Below are 18,769 nucleotides of genomic sequence, written 5' to 3' on the forward strand. Positions count from 1 at the left end.
AAATACAAAAAATTAGCTGGGCATGGTGACACATGCCTGTAGTCTCAGCTACTCAAGAGGCTGAGGCAGGAGAATTGCTTGAACCCAGCAGGCAGAGATTGAAGTGAGTCCAGATCGCACCACTGCACTCCAGCTGGGGAGGCAGAGCAAGACTCCGTCTCAAAAATAAACAAACAAATAAATAAATAATTTATTCTCCTTTTGGTATACACCCAGTAATGAGACTGATGGGTCAAATGGCAATTCTATTTTCGGTTAAGAAATCTGCAAACTGCATTTCAAAAGGGCTGCATTAAATTGCATTTCAACCAACAGTATATAAACATTCCCTTTTCTCCACAACTTCAACATTTGCAATATTTTTACTTTTTAATAACAGCCATTCTAACTGCTGGGAAATGGTATCACATTGTCACTTTGATTTACATGTCTCTGATGATTAGGGATATTGAGCAATTTTTTGCATGTTTATTGGCAACTCTCATGTCTTTTTTTGAGAAGTGTCTAGTCAGATCATTTGTGTATTTCCTTATTAAATTTTTATAGTATTCTAACCATTAAATTAATTTATATATTATATAAATACATAATATGTATGAATTAATATTAACTTTTTCTTGTATGAAGTTTGAAAATAGTTTATTCCACACTCTAGGTTGTCTGCATATTTGTCAATAGTTTCTTTTGGTGTGCAGAAGTTTTTTAGTTTAATTAGGTGTTAATTTTTCACTTTTATTTTTGTTGCATTCACTTTTATGGTGTTAGTCATAAATCCTTTCTGAGGCCAGTGACTAGAAGAGTACTTTTTTGGCGTTCTATGATTTTTATAGCTTCAAGTTTCACAGTTAAGTTTTTAATCTATTTTGAATTATATTTTTTATATGGTGAGAGGTACAGTTTCAATTTTCTCCTTCTACATATGATTAACCAGTTTTCCCAGTATCATTTGTTGGATAGTTTTTCCTTGTTTACTTCTGTTGACTTTGTCAGAAAAATGTTGGGTGTAGAAATGTAAACTTATTTCAGGGCTTTCTCTTCTTTCTGTTGGTCTACATGTGTATTTTTGTAGCAAGCCATGTAATATGGATTACTGTAGCTTGTAGTACAAGCCAGGTAATATGAGGCCTCCAGGATTGCCTTGTTGTTAATGTTGCTTTGGCTAAATGGGCTGTTTTATTCTTCCACATGACTTTTAGAATAGTTTTCTTTTTCTAATTCCATAAAAAATTGCATTTATAGTTTGATAGAAATAGCACTTAATCTGTAAGTTGCTTTAGGCAGCACAGACATTTTAATTATATTGATTCTTTAAATTCATGAGCATGGAGTGCCTTTTTACTTATTTGTGTTGTCTCTAATTTTTTTCAGCAGTTCTGTAGCTCTTGTTGTAGAGATATTTTACATCCTTGATTTAATGTATTACTAGGTACATTTTTTTTTTGTTTGTAGCTATTGTAAATAGAACCATGTTCTTTTTTTCTCAGCTTGAATATTACTGGTGCACAGAAATACTATTCATTTGTGTATGTTAATTTTGTATGGTGAGACTTTGCTGAAGTCATTATTTAGGCTTAGAAATCTTTTGGTGAAATCTTTTTTGGTGAAGTTTCCCAGGTAGAGAATTATATCACCAGTGAAGATAATTTGACTTCCTCTTTTTCTATTTGAATACATTTTATTGCCTTATCTTGTTAAATTGCTGTGGCTACGACTTTCAAGACTATGTTGAATAGGAGTGTTTAGAGTGGATACTCTTGTCTCTTTTTTTTTTTTGAGATGGAGTCTCACTCTTGTTGCCCAGGCTGGATTGCAACGGTATGATCTCAGTTCACTGCAACCTCCGCCTCCCACATTCAAGTGATTCTCCTGCCTCAGCCTCCTGAGTAGCTGGGATTACACATGCCTGCCAGCACGATCAGCTAATTTTTTGTATTTTTAGTACAGAGTTTCACCATGTTGGCCAGGCTGGTCTTGAACTCCTGACCTCAGGTGATCCACCCACCTCAGCCTCCCAAAGAGCTGGGATTATAGGCGTGAGCAACCGCACCCGGCCTTCTTATTTTTATTCTGATGGAGACCTCATCCAGCTTTTGCCTGCTCAGTATGATGTTGGCTGAGGATTTGTCATGGATGGCTCTTATTATTTTGAGGCATATTTCTTCAATGCTTAGTTTGTGGAGAATGTTTTTATAAATGAATATTAGATTTTCTTGAATGCCTTTTCTGCATGTGATAATCGTTTTTTAAAAATTATCTTTACATGGTGAATCACACTTATTTACTTGTATACAATGAAACATCTTTGCATTCATACAATAAAGTTTACATGATTGTGGCAAAATACCTTTTTGCTTTGCTTATGAACTCAACTTGCTAGTACTTCATGAATTTTTGTTTCAATTTTCACCAAGAATAGTGACCTGTAATTTTCTTTTTTTGTTGCGTCTTCACTTGGTTAGTAATATCGAGATAATAATGTTTTCAAATAATAATTTAGGAAGGACTTCCACCTTGATTTTTGGAATACACTCGGTAGAATTAGTACCAGGTTATCTTTGGATATGTGATAAAATGTGGCTGTGAACTCATCTTATCCAGGGCTTTCTATGGTTGGTAGCTTGTTTTATTATGATTCAATCTTATTATATACTTTATATATTGTTGCTCTCTTCAAGACTTCTGTTTCTTTCTGGTTCAATACTGAGAAGCTGGATGTATCCGGGAGTTTATCTATTTTCTCTAAATTTTTTAGTTTGCATGCATAGAGATGTACATAGTAGTCTCTGAGGATGTTTACTATTTATGTGAAATTAGTTGTGATATCACAACTCTAACATTTAAATAGATGCAAAATAAAAGCTTGACAAAATTTGGCTGGGCGCAGTGGCTCACACCTGTAATCCCAGCACTTTGGGAGGTCGAGGCGGGTGGGTCACCTGAGGTCAGGAGTTCGAGACCAGCCTGGCCAACGTGGTGAAACCCCGTCTCTACTAAAAATATAAAAATTAGCCAGGCGTGGTGGCTCACGCTTGTAATCCCAGCTTCTTGGGAGGCTGAGGCAGGAGAATTGCTTGAACCTGGGAGGCAGAGGTTGCAGTGAGCCGAGATCGTGCCAGTGCACTCCAGCCTGGACGACAAGAGTGAAACTCCACTCAAAAAAAAAAAAAAAAAATCAACATTCCCTCATGATAATCTCTAAAAAATTATTAGTATAGGACAAATGCATCTCAAGCCAATGAATGCCATGTATGGAAAGAAATGCCCAGCTAACAACATGTTAAACAGTGAAACGTAAGCTCTTACTCTAAAACCTAGAACAAGACAGGGATGCCCTCTTTCTTCCTTTTCCTTTCTTCCTTCCTTTCTTTCCTTCTCTCCTTTTCTTTCTTCTCTTTTTTTCTCTCTCCTTTCTTCCTTTCCTTCTCTCCTTTTCTTCTTTCTCTCTCTCCTTCCTTCCTTTTCTGTTTCTTGTTCTTTCTTCTCTTTGAGAGTCTCACTCTTGTCACCCAGACTGGAGTGCAATGGCACAATCACATCTCACTGCAACTTCTGCCTCCCAGGTTCAAGCGATTCACCTCCCTCCGCCTCCCAAGTAGCTGGGATTACATGCACCTGCCACCATATCCAGTTAATTTTTTTATTTTTAGTAAGACTGGGTTTCACCATGTTGCCCAAGCTGGTCTTGAACTCCTGACCTCAGGTGATCCACCTGCTTTGGCTTCCCAAAGTGCTGGGATTACAGGCATGAGCCACCACTCCTGAGCAGATGCCCACTTTCTACATTCTTAACTAAACATAATACTAAATGTCCAAAAAGAGAAATTATGAGATAAAAGTAAAGATAGGCAGATTGGAAGAAAAGAAATTAAATTAGTTCTGTTTGCAGATGATATAATCTTAAGCACAGAAAAGCCTAAGACTTTACTAGAACTAATAAACAAAGTTATTAAATTTGCAGAATACAAATCAACATATGAAAGTCAGTAGCATTTCTATACGCTAACAATTAACTATCTCAAAATGAAATTTAAAAAGAATCCCAGCTACAATAACTTTAGTAACTATACTTTGAAATAAATTTAAGTAAAAAGGTGAAACACGTTATGTTATAATCTAAAGAACATTAAAGTAAAAACTTAAGTAATACACAAATGGAAAATATTACTCATTCCTGAGTTGGTACTATTAATATTGTTAAATATGTGTGTTAAAATAATCTACAGATACAATGTAACCTGTATCAAAATACCAGTGACTTCATAAAATTTTTTAAAATGTATTTAAAATTAATATGGTACCACAAAAGACCCCAAATACCCAGAGCAATCAAGCAAAAAAGAAAGGCTGAAGGTATCACACAAACTTACTTTGAAATATACTACAAAGCTATAGTAACCAAAGCAGTATATTGGAATAAAATGAACACAAAGAAACCAGAAATATATCCATGTATTTACAGCTATCTAATTTTAAATATAGGTGACAATTTCTCAGAAAAAGGACAGTATCTTCAATAAATGGTGTTGAGAAACTTTATAGCCACATGCAAAGCAATGAGACTCTCATTTGACACCGTATATAAAAATCTACTCAAAATAAATTAGAAACTTACATGTAATGCTTGGAACTGCAGTGAAACTAATACACAAAAATAGAGTAAAAGCCCCATAACATTGGTCTAGGCAGTAACTTTTTTTTTTTTTGAGATGGAGTCTCGTTCTTTTGCACAGGCTGGAGTGCACTGGTGCAACCTCAGTTCACTGCAACCTCCATCTCCCAGGTTCAAGCAATTCTCCTGCCTCAGCCTCCCAAGTAGCTGGGACTACAGGTGTGTGCCATCAAGTCTGGCTAATTTTTGTATTTTTAGTAGAGACGGGGTTTCACCATGTTGGCCAGGCTGGTCTCAAACTGGCCTCAAGTGGTCCACCTGCCTCGGCCTCCCAAAATGCTGGGATTGCAGGCATGAATCACCACACTCGGCTGGCAGTGACTTTATGATTTAAACTCAAACCCCAGGAAAGCAAAGGAAAAATAGATGACTCAGATTACTTCAAATTAAAAAGCTGCTGCACAGAATCTGATGAAATCAACAGGATGTGACAACTAAGAAATGAGAGAAAATATGTGCAAATCATATATGTGACAAGGGGTTAATATCAAAAATATATAAAAATTCAAATGACTATATCACAAAAAACAAACAACTATTAAAAATGAGTAAAATGCTTATTTTTCAAAAGACATACAAGAGCCAACAGATACATAAAAAATTCTCAATGTCAATTATTATTATTGACAGCCAAGCCAAAATAACTGTGAGATATATACTCACTTTTGATAGAATGACTCTTAGTAAAAAGAAATGTGTTGATAAAGATGTGAAGAAAAGGGAATGCTTGTACACTATTGGTATGAGTGTAAATGAGGACAGCCATTTTGGAAAACAAAAGAGAGATTTTTCAAAAAAATTTTAAATCAAACTACCATATAATACAACAATTGCACTATTAAATATACATCCAAAATGAATAAAATCACAATGAAGGAACATTTGCACTTCTATGTCGTTTGCAACACTCAACACCTAATAAGCAAATAAAGGCAATGTGGTAGATATATCTAGTGGAATACTCTTCACCTCTAAAAAAAAATTATATTATTTTCAACCACATGGATTAACCTAGAGGATATTAGTTGAAATAAGCCAGGCACAGAAAGATTAGTATTTCACGATTTCACCTACACTTGAAGTATAAATAACAAATCTCATTGAAGTAGAGAGTAAAATGGTGACCACAAGATGCCAAGATATTTAGAAAAAAGAATGGTTTGGAAAGATGTCTATCAATGAATACATAATTATAGTTAATTTGGAAGAATAAGTTCAAGATATTGTTTGTACAACACTGACTATAGTTCGTAATATTGTATTTTTGAAAAATGGTAAGAGAATATTACAGGCTGTCACCACAAAAATGTTAACTATGTGAGGTAAAGCATTAATTACCTAGAATTTAGCATTTGACAATGTATACGTACTTCAAATCATCATGTTTTACAGAGCACACATTTCATCTGTCTAGGTAAGAAATGTATTTTTAAAACATTATAGAAGGATAACAATGTTTCAAATATTGTGTCTTCGTCATTAACTTGGCTGAATAGTATCCAAAATATATAGTTTTTGTGCTGTTTTTTTTCACATTATTTTTCAGCCACAACACAACCATGGGTACTCTGATATTTAACAGCATGTTCTGGACACAGCACAGTGTATGAGAAGAGCCAGTGTAGTTTAGGGCTTCTAAGCTTGGGGCACCTGGAGTTTCTGGTGCTGATAGTAATGGTATGATAGACAGTAAATGGGCAGGTGATGTTTATTGTCCCATGACTGTGAACACAGTAAACGAGCTTGCATGCAGAATAATAGGAAATGTTTTAATCCACAAGTTGCCAAAATTTCCAAAATTCTTCAGAGAAAATGACCAAGGAGTTGGCTATACTTAGATGACTCAGAATAAAAATTGTAGACTGGGCCAGGTGCAGTGGCTCACGCCTGTTATCTGAGCATTTTGGGAAGCTGAGGTGGGTGGATCATGAGGTCAGCAGTTCGAGACCAGCCTGCCCAATATGGTGAAACCCTGGTCTCTACTAAAAATACAAAAATTAGCTGGGTGTGGTGGCACAAGCCTGTAGTCCTGGCTACTTGAAGGCTGAGGCAGGAGAATCGCTTGAACCTGGGAGGCAGAGGTTGCAGTGAGCCGAGGTTGGGCCACTGCACTCCAGCCTGGGCAACAGAGCAAAACTCTGTCTCAAAAACAAACAAAAAAAAAACTGTAGACAACTTCACCCACTAAAAAAAAATTATATGAACTGGAAATATCTTCAAATTGTAATATCAGTATGGAAAAGAAATATTATTTTGCCACGTTTAACATTCACACTTGAAGTAGAAGATTCTGCACAGAAATGTAAGTTACACTACATTATAGAAAAGTAAATTTAAAATTACCATTAGAACTCCTAAAATTTTAATTTCTAAAATATATTTTCTAGCAAATTTTGTATTTGCTACACTTTGTATAAAAACCTAGGCCAGGCGCAGTGGCTCATGCCTGTAAACCCAGCACTTTGGGAGGCCGAGATGGGCAGATCAAGAGGTCAGGAGATCGAGACCATCCTGGCTCACACGGGGAAACCCCGTCTCTACTAAAAATACAAAAAATTAGCTGGGCGTGTTGGCGGGTGCCTGTAGTCCCAGCTACTCGAGAGGCTGAGGCAGGAGAATGGCGTGAATGCGGGAGGTGGAGCTTGCAGTGAGCCGAGATCGCGCCACTGCACTCCTGCCTGGGGGACAGAGCGAGACTCCATCTCAAACAAAAAAAAAAACAACAAAAAAAAACAAAAAAAAACAGATTTAAACAAGAAAAAATAATAAAAATTTAACCTACAGAAACAATATATTTTTAACTTATTTGCAGTTGAAAGCCACAGGCAAAGGAGATTACCAGAGATTGTTACCAAATAGTATATTCTTACTATCATTTACCTACACCTTTGAGTAAATGGAATAGGTTTCGGTTAGTGGCATAATAATGTTTCATTGAATGCACAATAGTATTAACATGTTAAAAAATGTATAATTAAACAATTAAGTTCACACATAATCTGAAAATTTAAAAATGTACTGCATTTTATTACATAAAAGTACAAGTAGTAAAATCATGTACTACTAATTTTTAAATTTTAACAAAACTTAAATATGTTCTTACTATAATGCAAAAGAATATTACTCTAAACACCTACCTCATGCATCACTCAATATCATAAGTTAACTACAAATATCATCTCCACTTAGATTTTCATCATGGATGTTACATTTTAATGTCCTTACTCTTCCAAAGAAAAGGTCATAAATAATGCCCACCTAAAAAAAAAGAAACTCTCCTATCTTTGATGCCGTGACAACTGATCACGTTTTCACATGTGAATACAATAGAAATGAAGAAATAACATCAAGTAATTTGAGAGTTGAATTACAGCATTATTAGCTTTTTAAAAAATCTGTACTTCTTTTCAAGGAAAAAAGTACACTTTGGGCCAGGCGCGGTGGCTTAAGCCTGTAATCACAGCACTTTGGGAAGCCAAGCTGGGCAGACCATGAGGTCAGGAGTTCACGACTAGCCTGACCAATATGGTGAAACCCCGTCCCTACTAAAAATACAAAAGTCAGCCAGACGTGGTGGTGTACACCTGTAATCTCAGCTACTCAGTAGGCTGAGGCAGGAGAATTGCTTGAACCCAGGAGGCAGAGGTTGCAGTGAGCTGAGATTGTGCCACTGCACTCCAGCCTGGACGACAGAGAGAGACTCTGTCTCAAGGAAAACAAACAAACAAACAAACAAACAAAGTATACTTTGAATGTAATCACAAACTTCCAAAAAATCTTCTACTCCTTTTAAAGTTATGTACAAATAAATTTATCTACCGTTAGTTTGGGATCATTTTTTACAGTCAGCATTTTGATATAGTGTAATGTCTGAAGCGTCCGTACCATAGTTTGTTTGTTTTTGAGATGGAGTCTCACTCTATCGCCAGGCTGGAGTGCAGCGGTGCAATCTCGGCTCACTACAACCTCTGCCTCCTGGGTTCAAGTGATTCTCCTGCCTCAGCCTCCCAAGTAGCTGAGACTACAGGCGTGTGCCACCACACCCAGCTAATTTTTGTATTTTTAGTAGAGACAGGGTTTTATCATGTTGACCAGGATGGTCTCAATCTGTTGACCTCGTGATCTGCCCACCTCAGCCTCCCAAAGTGCTGGCATTACAGGTGTGAGCCATCATGCCTGGCCCTACCTTAGATATTTCTACTGTGAATTCTCTGATATTTACATGGACTTAATTTTGGATTAAATGTTTTAAATATATACTGCATCTGCAAAAATATGTCTCAGTATGAACCCTCTGGTGTTGTCTAAGTTGTAGTTTTGGAAAACTCTTTTTTCAAATTTATTACATTTGCAGGGTTTTTCTCCAATCTGAATTCCCTGATGTTGAACAAAGTTTAAGCAACTGCTTCAGGGTTTTCCCTAGTACAAAATGTGTACAATAAGATCTGTGATACAAGTAAAGGTACTACAACCCTCTTTTATTTGTAATGTTTGTCTTCAGAATAAATACTCTACTTTAAAAGCTTATATTTTCTGAAAGATTTTTTGACAGTAATTAAATTTATAATACTTTTATTAAGTACTCTCTGATGTTGAGTACGATGTGAGCAGACATTAATGGCTTTTTCACAGTCTTTATATTGGTACAATTTTTCTCAAGTATAAATGCTTTCCTGGCAATAAGGTGTGAGTATTCATTAAAAATGTTGCCACATTCTTCACACTTGTAAGAGTTTTTCTAGTAAGAATTATCTTACCTACAATCAAGTGTGACAATCATTTAAAGGTTTTGTCACACTTTTCACATTTTTAAAGTTCCTCACCAGTATGATTTGTTTAGAAAAGTTTGAGGTGTTGTCAAAATTACTGTGATGTCTTCCAGCTTTGTAGTTTCTCTCCAGTGTAAGTTTTTTTTATGTTTAGTAAGATTTGGGGACCTGTTAAATGCTTTGCCACATTCTTTACATTTGTAGGGTTTCTCTCTAGTATGAATTATCTTTTGTTTCATAAGGATTAAGAGCCGGTTAAAGGCTTTGCCACATTTATCACATTTGTAGGATTTCTCTCCAGTATGAATTATCTTGTGTTTTAATAAAAGGTGAAAATACACTAAAGGGTTTGACACATTATTTACATTTGTAGGGTTTCTCTTTGGTATGAATTCTCTTATGTTTAGTAAGGTTTGGGGACTGGTTAAAGGCTTTGCCACATTCTTCACATTTGTAGGGTTTCTCTCCGGTATGAATTATCTTATGTTTCATAAGGGTTGAGGACTGGTTAAAAGCTTTGCCACATTCTTTACATTTGTAGGGTTTCTCTCCAGTATGAATTATCTTATGTGTAGTAAGATGAGAGGACAGAATAAAGCTTTTGCCACATTCTTCACATTTATAGGGTTTCACTCCAGTATGAATTTTTTTATGATTAGTAAAATTTGAGGAGTAGTTAAAAGTTTTGCCACATTCTTCACATTTGTAGGGTTTCTCTTCAGTATGAATTACTTTATGTTTAGTAAGGATTGAGAATATACTAAAGGCTTTACCGCATTCTTCACATTTGTAGGGTTTCTTTCCAGTATGAATTACCTTATGATAAGTAAGAGTTGAGGACTTGGTAAAGGCTTTACCACATTCTTCACATTTGTAGGGTTTCTCTCCAGTATGAATTACCTTATGATTAGTAAGGTGTGAGGACCGGTTAAAAGCTTTGCCACATTCTTCACATTTGTAGGGTTTCTCTTCAGTATGAATTATCTTATGTTTAGTAAGGGTTGAGAAGACACTAAAAGCTTTGCTACATTCTTCACATTTGTAGGGTTTCTCACCAGTATGAATTCTCTTATGTGTAGTAAGGTGGGAAGATAGGGTAAAGGCTTTGCCACATTCTCCACATTTGTAGGGTTTCTCTCCAGTATGAATTTTCTTGTGATTAGTAAGGTTTGAGGACTGTTTAAAAGCTTTGCCACATTCTTTACATTTGTAAGGCTTCTCTCCAGTATGAACTATCTTATGTTTAGTAAGGTTTGAGGACCGGTTAAAAGCTTTGCCACATTCTTCACATTTGTAGAGTTTCTCTCCAGTATGAATTATCTTATGTCTAGTAAGAGTTGAGGACTGGCTAAAAGCTTTTCCACATTCTTCACATTTGTAGGGTTTCTCTCCAGTATGAATTATCTTATGATTACTAAGGTTTGAGGACTTTTTAAAAGCTTTGCCACATTCTTCACATTTGTAGAGTTTCTCTCCAGTATGAATTATCTTATGTCTAGTAAGAGTTGAGGACTGGCTAAAAGCTTTTCCACATTCTTCACATTTGTAGGGTTTTTCTCCAGTATGAATTATCTCATGTTGAGTTAGTTGTGAAAGCATGCAAAACGATTTGCCACATTCTTTACATTTGAAAGGATTTTTTCCAGTATGTCTTATCTTATGTCTCTTTGAATTTGAATATTTATGAAAGACTTTCACATATTTATCATACTGAACTATTTTGCTCTGGGTAGTTGTCACACACTGGTTAAGTCCCTTATGACCTCCTTTGTGCAACTTATGCTCATCCACACTTTTACAGCCTTTCTGATATCCACATTTTCCATATCTTCTCAGTATCACTTGTTGGAAAGAATTTTTTATATATTGCTCTGGCCTAAGGTCTTTGGCAAAATGAGAACACATAGCTGAAAGAAATAAAAATAAAAAATTATTCCATTTACTCAACTCAGATTAATATCATTTACAAATCTAACTGATACCAACTATATAAGCAAGATGGCATAGCAAACTACCACAGATCCTAAATCCTTTATAGACATATAAATGTAACAAAAACATTCTGACCAAAATACGTTTGTAAAAAATTTATAAATAAGTAAAGTGTGTGCAGTGCCCCAGGTGATGACAATGCAAAGAGCCACATAGGAAAAAAAAGGAAAGTCTGTTACATTTACCCAACACACGTCTTTCTGCTGCCCAATATAACATAGTGCCTTCAGAAGTAAATTGCCAACTCCTGGTTTCTTTTTTAAAAGACTAAAAAAAATAGTGTCACATACATCTTTATTTCTGGCTCTTAGGGGCCTTTTCAGACACTGGTTTCTATCTCCCACGACATAAAGTGCTAAAAGAAATGGTGGTATACTTTGGAATGACAGTTTGAGTCTGCTGAGACCAAAGTTAAGTGTCACAGCAGCAGAGACTGCAGTACCACATACAGCAAACAGGTTTAGCAAGTGATTACTAACTATTTAGAAAAAACGCTATCATACTTCTTTAACTTAAAAAGCCCACAAAATTTCAGGCAAGACACAGTCTAAGAAAATGTTTGAGAGACTCCCAAAATCTCTAGCCAAGACAACTGGTTTCAGACTATCCCAGGCCTAAACTGCATTATAAAGATTGTGACAGGGCCGGGCACAGTAGCTCACAGCTGTAATCCCAGCACTTTGGGAGGTCAAGGCAGGTGAATCACCTGAGGTTGGGAGTTCAAGACCAGCCTGACCAACATGGAGAAACCCTATCTCTACTAAAAATACAAAATTAGCTGGGCATGGTGGCACATGCCTGTAATCCCAGCTACTCAGGAGGCTGAGGCAGGAGAATCACTTGAACTCGGGAGGCAGAGGTTGTGGTGAGCTGATATCATGCCATTGCACTCCAGCCTGGGCAACAAGAACAAAACTCCATCTCAAAAAAAAAAAAAAGATTGTGACAGGTAGCTTGTTTTTAATGTCTAAATCTCAATCAAAGATTAATGTACACAAAATATTAGGGCAGGATGACCCCATCAAAAACATTACTAAACTTTCAGAAGCAACCATAGGAATATAAAGATCTATAAATTTTTTAAATTTAAAATAAATTAAATAGTACACAGTGAATGAAACAGGAACACAGACAACTACTGAAGTTCAGAAAAATGAGGATAACAATAAAAATATTAAAAATATCAAAAAACATACATTAGGAAGATAAAAATGTCACAGACAAGAAGAGAATCTTGGGAGCTACAAGATAAAGTAATGTATCATTTATAAAAATGTCTTATGAGATAACCAGTAAATTTTCAAAAAAAACTGGAAGGCCTGAAGAGAACTGGGTGATACAGTCAAAGTCCTGGAAAAAAAAAAAAACAGCTGTCAAGTGAAAATAATACAACTAAAAAGAACTGGCCAGGCACAGTGGCTCATGCCTGTAATCCCAGCACTTTGGAAGGCTGAGGCAGGCGGATCACCTGAGGTCAGAAGTTTGAGACCAGTCTAGCTAACATGGTGAAACCCCGTTTCTACTAAAAATACAAAAAATTAGCCAGGTGTGGTCACATGCCCCTGTAATCTCAGCTACTTAAGAGGCTGAGGCAGGAGAATTGGTTGGACCTGGGAGGCAGAGATTGCAGTGAGCCAAGATCATGCCATTGCATTCAAGCTTGGGCAACAAGAGTGAAACTCCTTCTCAAAACAAACAAATAAATAAATAAATAAATAAGAACTGTCCAACTGAATAAAAAGAAAGACCTTCCAAAATAACCTAATCCTGAAAAAGTATATTGGCACTGCATATGCCCTACATACCAAAGATGCTGAAAGGAGTTCATCCCACTGAAAATAACATGATGCAGGAAAACACATAATCATACAAAAATACATAACTTTCTGGGAAAGATATTTAAACACACAAAAACAGAATTCCTTAGCATTTTAATAATCATGCAGAAAACATTATTAATTATTCTCTAAAATTTAAAAGATAAAAGCATAGAAATGTTATAAACATCTGTTAATGTAACATAAAAATAAATAATTAGTGGCCAGGCATGGTGGCTCATGCCTGTAATCCCAGCACCTTGGGAGGCTGAGGAGGGCAGATCACCTGAGGTCAGGAGTTCAGGACCAGCCTGGCCAACATGGTGAAATCCCATCTCAACTAAATATATAAAAATTAGCTGGGCGTGGTGGTGGGCTACTGTAATCCCAGCTACTTGGGAGTCTGAGGCAGGAGAATCGCTTTAACCTGAAAGGTGGAGGTTGCAGTGAGCAAAGATTGCACCATTGCAATCTAACCTGGGTGACAGAGCAAGACTGTCTCTCCAAAAACATGAATAAATAAAAATTTAAAAAATATATATGTATATAATTAGCAACATCAATAACAAAGAGAGCAGATGTAATGAGAAAGAATTTTTTGTATGCAAATAAGGTTAATATATATACATATTATTTTTTTTTCAGATGGAGTCTCACTGTGTCGCCCAGGCTGGAATGATCTCGGCTCACTGCAACCTATGTTTCCCGGATTCAAGCAACTGTGGTGCAAATAAGGTTAATTTTTACTACATTAAAATTGTTTTATTTTTTTAAAGTTTTTATGTAATTCCCAAGGTACCACAAAGAAAGTATCTGTATAGATACACAAAAGAAAATAAGAAAGAAGTGAAAGCATATTAATACAAAAACCAAAGGACACAAAAGAAGACAGAAAGAGGGAAAATGAGGGACAAAGATACAAGAATTAAACAATAGAATTAATAAAATTACATTACTCTTTCAGAAAATTATTTAAATATATATATAATTAACTTTTCAATCTAGAGACATAATTTTCAACAAAATGATTTATTAAAATCTTTCAAATACCAAGATTCGTTTGCCTTTTTACAAGAGTCAGTTGAAATCTAATGATAAAAAAAGACTGAAAGTAGCAAGATGAAAGTAGAAATTTTATGTAAATATTAACCAAATGAGAGAAGAAGAGGTCAAAATAATATTACACAAGCTACATCTTAAGTCAAAAAGTGTCATATTTAACAACGTGTACTTTAAGTCAAAACTCTGAAAAGAGAAAAAAGGACACTGAACAATAGTAGATTCATTTACTGGGAACCAATGACTAGTGTGTGTGTGTGTGTGTGTGTGTGTATATGCACGCACATCTCACATTAGGGTTTCAAATATATAAAATAAATATTGACAGAATTGAAGAAACAGAGAGCAATATAATTATAGTAGAATATATCAAGACCCCATATTCTTAATAAAAATCAAACAAGATGGAATATTAGTAAGGGAATAGAAAACTTGAAATTAGTATGGAACAATTATTTCTAACAGAGGTATAGAGAGCTGAACATCAGGATACACATCCTTCCCAATAGCTCACACAACATTCTCCTTGAAAGGACCATCTGTTAGGCCATAAAAAATTCTTAACAAATTTTTTAAAACTGAAATTTTATGAATTACTTTCTGTGACCAAAATGGAATGAGATTATAAAACAATAATTTAAAAAACGGAAAAATTCACAAATATATAGAAATTCAACAATACAGTTTTGAGTGTGCTGTTGTTCAAAGGTTGAAATAATTAATATTGTGTATATGTCCATGCTGCTCAATGTAATCTAGAGATTTAATGTAATGTCTTTCAGATTTCTTATTGCACTTCTGAAGAAACAGAAACAGCAACCCCAAAAGTATATGGAATCTCAAGAGACTATACTCAATAATCTTCAAAAAAAGGAACAATGTTAGAGGTATCACAGTTCTTTACTTCAAAATACATGACAAAGCTACATAATAAAAACAACTTTGAATGAATATAAAGATAAGAAAGTAGACTAATAAAATAGAATCCAGCACATGAACTTTCACATATATGGTCATATAAAGAGTTATTTGCATACCCATAATTATTGCAGCACTGTTACTGAAAGCAAATAGGTAAAAGCAATGCAAATTTCTGTTACAAAATCATTTAGTAAATATAATTTGAAATATAAAAACACTGGAATATCAATCAGTTTGCAAAAAGCAGAAAATATTATAACAACTATAAAGATAAATCTTAACATTACGCAAAATGAAACGAGCCAGTCACAAAAAGACAGAGATTGTATGATATGTCTAACAGTTACACTCTGAAACAGAACAAGAATGGTGTTTGAAGAGTGAGATGAAATGGGAATAATTGATAGTTGTTTAATGTATATTAAGATTTAGCTTTACGGCCAGGCAGCGCTGTACTCCCAGCACTTTAGGGGCTGAGGCGGGTGGATCACGAGGTCAGGAGTTCAAGGCCAGCCTGGCCAAGATGGTGAAACCCTATCTCTACTAAAAATACAAAAATTAGCCAGGCATGGTGGCGGGTGCCTGTAATCCCAGCTACTTGGGAGGCTAAGGCAGAGAATTGCTTGAACCTGGGAGGCACAGGTTGCAGTGAGGCAAGATTGCACCACTGCACTCCAGCCTGGGCGACAGAGTGAGACTCTGTCTCATACACACACAAAAAAAACCATATTTAGCTTTGCAAGATAAAAACATTTTAGCATATGTTGCATACCAGTATAAGTATAATTAATATGAATAAACTAAATATTTAAAAATATTTTAGGTGAGGCGCAGTGGCTCATGACTGTAATCACAGCACTTGGAGAGGCTGAGATGGATGGGTCACTTGAAATCAGGAGTTCAAGACCAGCCTGGCCAACATGGTGAAACCCCATCTACTAAAACAACAACAACAACAACAATAACAACAACAAAAAATTAGCTAGGGGTGGTGATGCACACCTGTAATCCCAGCTACTCAGAAGGCTGAGTCAAAATAATTCCTTGAACCCAGGAGGCGGAGGTTGCAGTGAGCCAAGATCGCACCACTGCACTCCAGCACAGGAGACAGAGTGAGACTCCATCTCAAAAAAAAAAAAAATTGTTTTTTTAATTGTAAATTTTGTTGTGTGTTTTTGACAAATAAAAGTAAATAATAATACTTGAAAGAGATAAAGAGTTATCATAGTTTTAAAAATATCTTTAAATCCAAAAATAATAGAGATTCACAAATAAATTGAATGTTAATATTAGAAGAATTTCTATCACTATTCACTTAGACAGGACTAAACAACCATTCATAACACACCTACACAACAAATACACAAGTTATAAAAAAAATACATGGATAGGCTGGGTGCAGTGGCTCATGTCTGTAATCCAAGCACTTTGGGAGGCAGGCAGATCACGAAGTCAGGAGTTCAAGACTAGCCTGACCAACACGGAGAAACCCCATCTCTACTAAAAATACAAAATTAGCCAGGCGTCGTGCCACTGCCCTCCAGCCTGGGCAACAGAGCAAAACTCTGTCTCAAAAAAAAAAAAGGCCGGGCACGGTGGCTCACGCCTGTAATCCTAGCACTTTGGGAGGCTGAGGCAGGCAGATCACATGAGGTCAGGAGTTTGAGACCAGCCTCAACATGGAGAAACCCCGTCTCTACTAAAAATACAAAATTAGCCAGGCATGGTGGTGCATGCCTGTAATCCCAGCTACTCGGGAGGCTGAGGCAAGAGAACTGCTTGAACCTGGGAGGCGGAGGTTGCGGTGGGCAGCCTGGACAACAAGAGCGAAACTCTGTCTAAAAAAAAAAAAAATACAGGAATAATATTTACACAAGCAAACAGAGATAATTATATTGGCAGTAGACATATGGCTGATTCATATTTAATTTTGCTCGACATTGTCTTAAATTGCATTGAGTTAATCATTGTCATATACAATTTATTATTATTATTTATTATTATTTTTTGAGACAGAGTCTCGCTCTGTCTCCCAGGCTGGAGTGCAGTGGCACCATCTCGGCTCACTGCATGCTCCATCTCCCAGGTTCACGCTATTCTCCTGCCTCAGCCTCCCAAATAGCTGGGACTACAGGCGCCCACCACCAGGCCCAGGTAATTTTTTGTATTTTTAGTAGAAACAAGGTTTCACTGTGTTAGCCAGGATGGTCTTGAACTCCTGACCTCATGATCCACCCGCCTCGGCCTCCCAAAGTGCTGGGATTACAGGCATGAGCCACCTAGTCCGGCCTGCAATACACAATTATAATACAAACTAAAATATCAAAACACAATTAATTGGTGTGAGGTGGCATAACCTAAAAAATATAACTCAAAAATATAAAATTGCAAAACAAAATTAAAATATGAAATGTAAAACTTATTGGACACCATCAAGCAGATTAATATATTCATGAAAGAAATCCTAGAAAAAGAATACAGAGAAAAAGCAATATGAGGACATTTCAAGATAAAAACAACCTGAGAGCCAGGCACGGTGGCTCACACCTGTAATCCCGGCACTTTGGGAGGCCAAGGTGAGCATATCACTTGAAGTCAGGAATTCAAGACCAGCCTGGCCAACATAGTGAAGCCCGATCTCTACTAAAAAAATACAAAAATTAGACGGAGCGGTGGCTCATGCCTGTAATCCCAGCACTTAGGGAGGCCGAGGCAGGTGTTTCACGAGGTCAGGAGTTCGAGGCCAGCCTGGCCAAGATGGTGAAACCCCATCTCTACTAAAAATACAAAAAAAAATAGCCGGGCACGGTGGCAGTCCCCTGTAATCCCAGCTACTCCAGAGGCTGAGACAGGAGAATTGCTTGAACCCGGGAGGTGGAGGTTGCAGTGAGCCAAGATCAAGCCACTGCATTCTAGCCTGGGCGACACAGCTAGACTCCATCTCAAAAATAAAACAAACAAACAAACAAACAAAAATTGGCTGGGCATGGTGGCACGTGCCTGTAATCCCAGCTACTCCGGAAGCTGAGGCAGGAGAATCACTTCAACTCAGGAGGCGGAGATTGCAGTTAGCTGAGATCACCTCACTGCACTCCAACCTGGGCAACAGAGTGAGACTTTGTCTCAAAAAAGAAAAGAAAAACCTAAGAACTTTCCAAATTTTGATGTAATAAAAAAAGTTTCTAACCAATAATACTTGATCCAAAATTATTTTACTTTAAAAACAAGATAAAAATAAAGACTCCAAAATAAAAGGTGTGGGTGTTCATCATTACTAGCACAGTCCTATGAAAAGTACTACATGGTGTCCAGGCACAGTGGTTCGGGCCTATGAATCCTACAGTTTTAGCAGGCCAAGGCAGCCAGATCACTTGAGAATAGGAGTTCAAGATCAGCCTGAGCAACATAGTGAGACTCTGCATATAAACAAAGAGAAATACTAAAATGAGTCCATTATTTTGAAAATTAAAATGATGCTGGCCAGCATCATAAAACCATATATAAAATAAAGCTCTCTTTTAAATGTAAATATACAGACACAT

The 18,769-nt window shown here is 36.4% G+C and overlaps 2 protein-coding genes across 3 annotated transcripts in view; both read right to left on the reverse strand.

Annotated features, from left to right (window-relative positions):
* Positions 1-9,126: 9,126 nt before the first annotated feature.
* The window catches only part of LOC129459384 (zinc finger protein 85-like), a 385,447-nt gene continuing 375,804 nt past the window's right edge, over positions 9,127-18,769 (reverse strand). Inside the window, 2 exon segments of the mRNA XM_063616175.1 lie at positions 9,127-9,776; positions 9,778-11,103. Of these exon segments, the coding sequence (XP_063472245.1) occupies positions 9,489-9,776; positions 9,778-11,103 (1,614 nt within the window). The 3' untranslated portion in view covers positions 9,127-9,488.
* Positions 11,150-18,769, reverse strand: part of LOC129459422 (zinc finger protein 708-like) — a 35,619-nt gene continuing 27,999 nt past the window's right edge. The window contains exons 4-5 of one of the 2 annotated variants that reach the window (XM_055236146.2): positions 11,721-11,863; positions 11,150-11,345 (exon numbers count right to left, since the gene is read on the reverse strand). In XM_055236146.2, the coding sequence (XP_055092121.1) occupies positions 11,298-11,345; positions 11,721-11,863 (191 nt within the window). In that variant the 3' untranslated portion in view covers positions 11,150-11,297. The other variant, XM_063616489.1, reaches the window with a different exon arrangement.

Source organism: Symphalangus syndactylus, chromosome 13 (genome assembly GCF_028878055.3).
Source record: "Symphalangus syndactylus isolate Jambi chromosome 13, NHGRI_mSymSyn1-v2.1_pri, whole genome shotgun sequence".
In the NCBI taxonomy this organism is placed as follows: Eukaryota; Metazoa; Chordata; class Mammalia; order Primates; family Hylobatidae; genus Symphalangus; species Symphalangus syndactylus.